Raw genomic sequence first — 9,448 nt, forward strand, 5'->3', positions numbered from 1 at the left:
GTACTTGGTGCTGATTTACCATTCCTAACTAAATCGAACTGGACCAAATGGGAACAAATGTGGCTGAATGGCTAAGTTTTACTCACCGTTACAGAAGACCTTGTTGAAGTCAAAGCCTTGACTGGCAAGGAAGTCAATACTGGAACTCTAAAATAATAAAATAACATCACCACAAATAATAATACATGAGTGAACTTCCAATACAATACCGATAATTGGGCTGTGAGTACTGGTTGGTACGATATCAACAGGAATCATACATACTGTATTATTGTGTAGTGTGCAAGGTTGGAAAATGGCGGCCTGGAGGAAAACACGTGACGACTTACTTGACAGATGAACTTGATGTCGGGGGACGATCGGTTGAATGGTTTGGGGAAAACGTAAAAGTTAAAAGTCTTTGTGATGTACCTGCAGACGGAGACAGTGTAATATTGTTTTCATGCTTTCATATTAACAACGATTGGCTTAGTTTTACACGTGTGACAGTTCGGGGTAACATTGATTTTTACAACACTTCTGGTGCAGTTAAAAAAAGGTTGCGTATGTCCACAGTTTGACCCTGGAACTGATTATTCCCATTTAAATTATTGTCTATGAAGACAAATGGAAACAACCATCCATGAACGGATTGTGTTCAACTTTATGAGGTTCCGTTGTAACACTGATCCCTCCTGCTGTCTTCTTATTCTCTGGCAGACCAGGAGTATTGTGTGTTTATGAGTACCAATACATGAAAGGTAAACACCGACAAAAAACAATGCTAAATTAATACCTCAAAACAATAACATATATAATTTTGATGCAGTTCTTGCGTTCTCATTCAGTTGTCCATGTGTTCCTAATGAATTGACCCGTGAGTTCTAAAATCCCATCAGCCGGTTTCCTACACAAAAGCACCTTAGAATTCAGACTGTCGGACACAAATCACTTACTTGGACTCTTTCTGGTCGTAGTTGAAGGTGCACAGTCCAAACTGGAAGAGCAGAAAGTCCATGGAATGCTTTTGAGAACAGAGAAGGAAGACACCAAATGTTTAGAGCCATACCTATTTATTGAGAGTCACTTATTAAGTCGGGCACTACTGTCCAATCAACCTAAAGTCCTGGCTGTTAACTCAATGTCCAGCGTTGCTCTTAAGGCAGGGCTTCCCCAACATGTAAATGATCATGGCGCACTGCCACTGCAAGATAAACGGCGCCACACCTTTAAAATAAGGTTTTTTTTCCATGAAAACATTTTTTTTTTCAACGAATACAAATTTAAGTAATATATTGTATGAATGGATGTACTGTATATCGTCTATTATTTACGTACTATTAATCATAAGTTTAAAAAACATCTTAAATCTCAATGCTTTATTTCGGAAACAAAAACAGCAGCTGATTGGAGTTGACACCTGGTCAAAGTAAAGAAAGAAAGTTGAAAAGAAAGGAAATTCAAATTATTTCAACTAATTCTTGTTCAAGCCTGTGTAAACTACCCTAATTCTTTTGACATTATTACAGAGAATAATGTCTAACTTTACACTGTGTGCGTCTTAGAACCTCCGTTTGGTCATCTCTGTGGGAGAACCCGTGTGTGAATGCTTTCTCCCACGTTCCAAAAATATGCATGTTAGGTAGGGCTGGGCGATATATCGAATATACTCGATGTATTGCGGGTTTGTCTCTGTGCGATATAGAAAATGACTATAACGTGAGATTCGAGTATATGTTCGCACAGTTGCTTTTAGCTGCGGGCATTACACTGCAGGCGTTTCTCACTCTTTCTTGTCTCTGCTTCTCACAGAGAGGTAAAACAAGCGCACCTTGTTACATACGTCACATATTGTCATGCGTGCAACGTCACACGCCCTCGCCCAGCAGAGAGGTAGCGGCATGGTAACATTAGCTGTTGTACTAGCGGTGCGAGTGGTAATACGAGAGAGAGAAGGTGCGAATCTGGTAACAAATGAAGGAAGAAAAACGCAAATGCTGATTATCGGTCCTGCTAGACACCGACCTCTATTTAATAATACAACTTTAACATTTGACAACCAAACAATTAAACAAGGCGACTCGGTAAAGAATCTGGGTATTATCTCCGACCCAACTCTCTCCTTTGAATAAAACATTAAAAGCGTTTCTAAAACAGCCTTCTTTCATCTCCGTAATATCGCTAAAATTCGCTCCATTTTGTCCACTAACGACGCAGAGATCATTATCCATGTGTTTGTTAAGTCTCGCCTCGATTACTGTAGCGTATTATTTTCGGGTCTCCCCGTGTCTAGCATTAAAAGATTACAGTTGGTACAAAATGCGGCTGCTAGACTTTTGAAAAGAACAAGAAAGTTGGATCATATTACGCCTATACTGGCTCACCTGCACTGGCTTCCTGTGCACTTAAGATGTGACTTTAAGGTTTTACTACTTATGTATAAAATACTACACGGTGTAACTCCAGCCTATCTTGCAGATTTTATTGTATCATATGTCCCGGCAAGAAATCTGCGTTCAAAGGACTCCGGCTTATTAGTGATTCCCAGAGCCAAAAAAAGTCTGAGGGCTATAGAGTGTTTTCCGTTCGGGCTCGAGTACTCTGGAATGCCTTCCCGGTAACAGTTCGAGATGCCACCTCAGTAGAAGCATTTAAGTCTCATCTTAAAACTCATTTGTATACTTTAGCCTTTAAATAGACCTCCTTTTTAGACCAGTTGATCTGCCGTTTCTTTTCTTTTTCTCCTCTGTCCCACTCTCCCTTGTGGAGGGGGTCCGGTCCGGCGGCCATGGATGAAGTACTGGCTGCCCAGAGTCGGGACCCAGGATGGACCGCTTGCCTGTGTATCGGGTGGGGACATCTCAGCGCTGCTGATCCGCCTCCGCTTGGGATGGTTTCCTGTTGGCTCCACTATGGACAGGACTCTCGCTACTGTGTCGGATCCACTTTGGACTGGACTCTCACGGTTGTGTTGGATCCACTATGGATTGAACTTTCACAGTATCATGTTAGACCCGCTCGACATCCATTGCTTTCGGTCGCCTAGGGAAGGGGGGTTGCCCACATATGCGGTCCTCTCCAAGGTTTCTCATAGTCATCATTGTCACTGTCATCGACGTCCCACTGGGGTGAGTTTTCCTTGCCCTTATGTGGGCTCTACCGAGGATATTGTTGTGGTTTGAGCAGCCCTTTGAGACACTAGTGATTTGGGGCTATATAAATAAACATTGATTGATTGATTGAAGAACGAATTCCCAAGAAAAACAGCACGGGGTCCATCGTCTGGCGGTGGTTTGGCTTCAAGCGGGAATATGTTGAACAATTATGCAACAAAAGCGTTGCTACAAAAAGTAGCAGCACTGTTAATTTGTAGCATCATTTGAAAAGACACCCGCTAGAGAATGAAGAGTGCTTGAAACTCTGCATGTCAACAATTTGGGCGGAGCTAGAACCAACAAAATGCCCAAGCAACCATTTTTAGATCAACACCGTATGAAAAAAACAATCAACAACAGAAGGAGATAACATCTGCAGGAACCTACCACATAGTGAAGGACATACACTATTTGAGTTCCTATTATGTAGCTCATTTTTATTTGACAGTTATTGAAATGCCTTGTGTGACATCATGCACTAAAGTGCACTTTATCTGTTTTTTACTATTGTAGAGGCGTTCTGTACAAAAAGTGCACTTTAATTTAGTGTTGTTTTGATATGTCATCTTAGTGACATCATGCACAAATAGCTTGTTTTGAAATGTCTGACAATCTTGCACTTTCTGTTTTGAAATGCCATGAATATTTGTGCCACTGCTTAATAACTGTTAATTAAATACAGTTTTGGTAAATTGATTTAGTTTTGATTTCCCTCTCGGCATGAAAGTTTAAAATGAGCATATATTAATGAAGTATGAATGTTTTAAAGTAGACACATAGAATCATCATACTGTTGTGATTATATGCATCAAGTGTTCATTCAAGGCTAAAGCAAAATATCGAGATGTATATTGTGTATTGTGACATGGCCTACAAATATCGAGATATTAATAAAAGGCCATATTGCCCAGCACTAATGTTAGGTTTATTGTAGATTGTAAATTGCCTATAGATATGAATGTGATTTTGGTTAGCCTGTCAATGAGCTTGTCCATTTTTACGTGAGCATCAAGCTAGCGCCATTAGAGCTCAACCATCATTCTGCATAACTGTACTACTTTTTGCAGTTTACTCCAAACTACATTTTCAAATGTAGTTTGAAAGTGCTCGTCTCCTACCTTTTTGAGCTTGGTGTAGCGTTCCTCGGGCGTGTCCAGCCCGTTGGTGAGTGCACTGACGCTGGGGCCATCGCTGATTCCTGCAGCATCACAAAGACAACCATCACACATGCACAATAAAAACCAAAGACACCAACACAACCATCACTGGCGCACACACCAACAACAATCACGGGTGCACACACCAACACAAACGACCATGCTCACCAACTCAACCATCACACACCAACAAAACCATGCACACAAACACAACCATCACACGTACACGCAAACCAAATCATGCACACGTACACACAAACCAAATCACACGTACACACAAACCAAATCATGCACAACCATCAGACATGCACACTAACACAACTATCACGCACCCTAACACACCATGTGCACAATGACACAACAATCACACATAAACACAACCATCACATGCAAACCAAATTATGCACACAAACACAACCATCAGACACAACAATCACATGAGCACAATAACACTACCATCACACACCAACACAACAGTCACAGGTGCACGCTAACAACCATCCAGACCAACACAACACCACATGTACACACAAACCAAATCATGCACACCAACACAACCATCAGACATGCACACTAACACAACTATCCCGCACCAACACAACCATCACATGTGCACATTGACTCTACCATCACACATTCACACGCGCACACACAAACAATGCACATTAACACAACCATCAAACAACCATGCATACCAACACAACAATGCACACGTGGACACACCAACATGCACACTAACACAACCGTCACACGTGCACACAAACAACCAAGCCAACCAACACAACCATCAGACATGACCACAAACTATCGTGCACACCAACACAACCATCACACAAGGACACAAACAACCATGCACACAACAACACAACCATCACACATGCACACAACAAAACCCTCACACATGGACACAAACAACCATGCACACAACAACACAACCATCACACATACACACAACACAACCATCACACATGGACACAACACAACCATCACATATGGACACAACCACACACCCATCTCACATAGACACAAACAACCATGCACACATGCACACAACAACACTATCATTACACATTGACACAAACAACAATGCACACAACAACACAAACACCACACATGGACACAAACAACAACACAACCACCACACATGGACACACAACAACACAACCATCACACATGCACACAACACAACCATCACACATGCACACCAACAACATTGCACACACAACACAACCACCACACATAGACACAAACAACAATGCACACAACAACACAACCATCACACGTGCACACCAACAACAACACAACTACCACACGTGCACACAAAAAACAACACAACTACCACACATGGACACAAACAACAATGCACACAACAACCACACGTGCACACAAACAACACAACCACCACACATGGACATAAACAACAACACATCCACCACACGTGCACACAAACAACCACACAACCATCACATGTGTTGTTGTTTGTGTACACAACCACCACACATGGACACAAACAACACAACCACCACACATGCACACAAACAACAACACAACCACCACACATTGACACCAACAACACAACCACCACACATGCACACAAACAACAACACAACCACCACAAATGGACACAAACAACAACACAACCACCACACATGGACACAAACAACAACACAACCACCACACATAGACACAAACAACAACACAACCACCACACATGGACACAAACAACAACACAACCACCACACAGACACAAACAACAACACAACCACCACACATAGACACAAACAACAACACAACCACCACACATGGACACAAACAACAATGCACACAACAACACAACCATCACACATGCACACCAACGACAACACAACTACCACACGTACACACAAAAACAACACAACTACCACACATGGACACAAACAACAATGCATACAACAACCACACGTGCACACAAACAACACAACCACCACACATGGACACAAACAACAACACAACCACCACACATGGACACAAACAACAACACAACCACCACACGTACACACAAAAGACAACACACCCACCACACGGACACAAACAACACAACCACCACACATGCACACAAACAACAACACAACCACCACACATGCACACAAACAACAACACAACATCACACATTAACACAAACAACGCAACCACCACACATGCACACCAACACAACTACCACACGTGCACACAAACAACAACACAACCACCACACATGCACACCAACGCAACTACCACACGTGCACACAACAACACAACTATCACACATGCACACAAACAACATCACAACCATCACACATGCACACAAACAACATCACAACCATCACACATGCACACAAACAACATCACAACCATCACACATGCACACAAACAACATCACAACCATCACACATGCACACCAACAACAACACAACCATCACACATGCACACAAACAACAACACAACCATCACACATGCACACAAACAACAACACAACCACCACACGTGCACACAAAACAACACAACCACCACACGTGCACACAAAACAACACAACCATCACACATGCACACAAAATAACAACAAAACTACTAGACATGCACACAAACAGTAACACAACTACCACACGTGCACACAACACAACCATCACACATGCACACAAACAACAACACAACCACCACACATGCACACAAACAACAACACAACCACCACACATGCACACAAACAACAACACAAACACCACACGTGCACACCAGCATTGCATCCTACCAGCGAGCATTGTATTGGAACATTTACCTGAAAACTCTCCATCGATGGCCAGAAAGTCGGCCTCCTCTATGGCAGTGTACACCAAGTTCAAACACTCCTTAAAACCTTGAAGATATAAAAATTGTAGTTTAAAGCATCGAGGGAATAATTCCTTCGCCTTTTTTATCGCTACTAGCTTAGCCAGCTAGCATGCTAGCTTGCTACACGCACGCGCTAAAGCAAAAGGGAGTCGTGCACATTTTCTCAAGCTTCACTATGTTACTTTCACATCCATAAATATATCTACTAATGAACTAAAGGGGGAAAAAAGACGCAGTTTGTGAGAATTAAACTTACATTGGCGTGTCACCTCCATCCTGACACGACGACTCTAACCAGCTGACAGCTAACAGTTGCTAGCCCAACTCCTTTGGCTTTTATGCTGCGTTCAAGTTGCACCGGGAATTCAGGAATTCAAACAGTTGGACGCCCACCACAACCTCTGAAATAGGAATATAATATGTGTGTTTCTTATCTTTAAATGGCAGTGGTAAAATGACAAAGCCACACTATATATGTTTACCTTTGAGTTAAGTAAACTTTGAGTTCTAACGACGCTGGGGAACACTTTTAATGCATGTGACGTTCACGGCACTCGCGTGCGCATTTGTACATGGACACAGATGTGTTTTTCAAAACAAAAACAAAAAAAGACCTTAACAACAATGAGTAATTTCATGTACGATTTCTGAATTTTTGTCATGACATTTCGTAACTCCGCTTGGGATGGGTGAATGAACGAGAAAGGTAAGCCAATAGGTTATGTACTTTCCGAGTAAACTTGAACGCGGCGCTGAAAACACTTCTGGGCCATGTGCACTCTATTTAGAAGGAGTGTGGGAAAAAATCGATTCGAATTTGAATCGCGATTCTCACGTTGTGCGATTCAGAAACGATTCTCATTTTTTTTTAAATCGATTTTTTTTAATCAAATTTTTTTTTTAAATCAATCCAACAAAACAATATACAGCAATACCATAACAATGCAATCCAATTCCAAAACCAAACCTGACCCAGCAACACTCAGAACTGCAATGAACAGAGCAATTGAGAGGAGACACAAACACGACACAGAACAAACCAAAAGTAGTGAAACAAAAATGAATATTATCAAAAACAGTATCAATATTAGTTATAATTTCAACACGGCAGTGATTAAAAATCCCTCATTGACATTATCATTAGACATTTATAAAAATAAGAAAAAAATAACAATAGTGTCAGAGTGGCTGACACTTGCATCGCATCTCATAAGCTTGACAACACACTGTGTCCAATGTTTTCCCAAAGATAAAAGAAGTCATATTTTTGGTTAGTTTAATAGTTCAAACAAATTTACATTATGGCAATCAGTTGATAAAACATTGTCCTTTACAATTATAAAAGCTTCTACTACTCTGCTTGCATGTCAGCAGACTGGGGTAGATCCTGCTGAATTTGAGGTCGCGGGGGCACTGGTGCCTATCTCAGCTACAATTGGGTGGAAGGCGGCGTACACCCTGGACAAGTCGCCACCTCATTGCAGTATACATACATATATATATATATATATAAATTCATATATATATATATATATATATATATATATATACATTCATATATATATATATATATATATATATATATATATATATATATATATATACATATATGTGTTTATATATATATATATATGTGTGTGTATATATATACCTACTTAGAGAGAGAGAGGGATAGAAAGAGATTTAAGCATTGAATGATATATATATATATATATATATATATATATATATGTGTGTGTGTATATATATATATACCTACCTAGAGAGAGAGAGAGCGATACAGATTTAAGCACTGAATGATATATATATATATATGTGTGTGTGTGTGTGTGTGTATATATATATATATTATCAGATGTATTTATCAATGTTTTATGCCCTTTTATCTAAAAGAAAATCCTTTTTTTTTACATCAAAAACAAAAAATATGCAATATTTTCCCATCTAAAATTGGAGCCTAATATCGGTGAATAATTCATAACTTCATTGATTCATTCATTGTTATTTTTTTTAAGCAATGAGTAATAAAAAAACAACAAAAAAACGACTGAAATTTCTCAGTATCCAAAAGGGCCCCACTCATAAAACACTTTAGTCTCCCAATCCACTTCAGATTTATCCATTGGTTATAAGTTTTAATAATTTGTCTATGTTTATATATTTTATTATATTTGTTTGTTTTATGCCGTTTTTGTCAAATAGAACTTAGTTTTTTATATTGCAAACACACAAAATTGGCAACATTTTCCCTAAACAATATGGATGGATGGATGGAATATTTAATGTGAAGTAATTGGAGCCCTGAATAGGACG

General features: G+C 40.0%; 1 protein-coding gene across 1 annotated transcript in view; it reads right to left on the reverse strand.

The window, feature by feature from the left end:
* The window catches only part of parn (poly(A)-specific ribonuclease (deadenylation nuclease)), a 29,862-nt gene extending 22,320 nt beyond the window's left edge, over nucleotides 1-7,542 (reverse strand). Inside the window, exons 1-6 of the mRNA XM_061913553.1 lie at nucleotides 7,392-7,542; nucleotides 7,083-7,160; nucleotides 4,253-4,332; nucleotides 936-1,003; nucleotides 330-411; nucleotides 87-147 (exon numbers count right to left, since the gene is read on the reverse strand). Of these exons, the coding sequence (XP_061769537.1) occupies nucleotides 87-147; nucleotides 330-411; nucleotides 936-1,003; nucleotides 4,253-4,332; nucleotides 7,083-7,160; nucleotides 7,392-7,410 (388 nt within the window). The 5' untranslated portion in view covers nucleotides 7,411-7,542. The remainder of the gene's footprint in view (nucleotides 1-86; nucleotides 148-329; nucleotides 412-935; nucleotides 1,004-4,252; nucleotides 4,333-7,082; nucleotides 7,161-7,391) is intronic.
* Between the last annotated feature and the right edge of the window lie 1,906 nt (nucleotides 7,543-9,448).

The sequence above is a fragment of the Nerophis ophidion genome, linkage group LG01 (genome assembly GCF_033978795.1).
Source record: "Nerophis ophidion isolate RoL-2023_Sa linkage group LG01, RoL_Noph_v1.0, whole genome shotgun sequence".
Classification (NCBI taxonomy): Eukaryota; Metazoa; Chordata; class Actinopteri; order Syngnathiformes; family Syngnathidae; genus Nerophis; species Nerophis ophidion.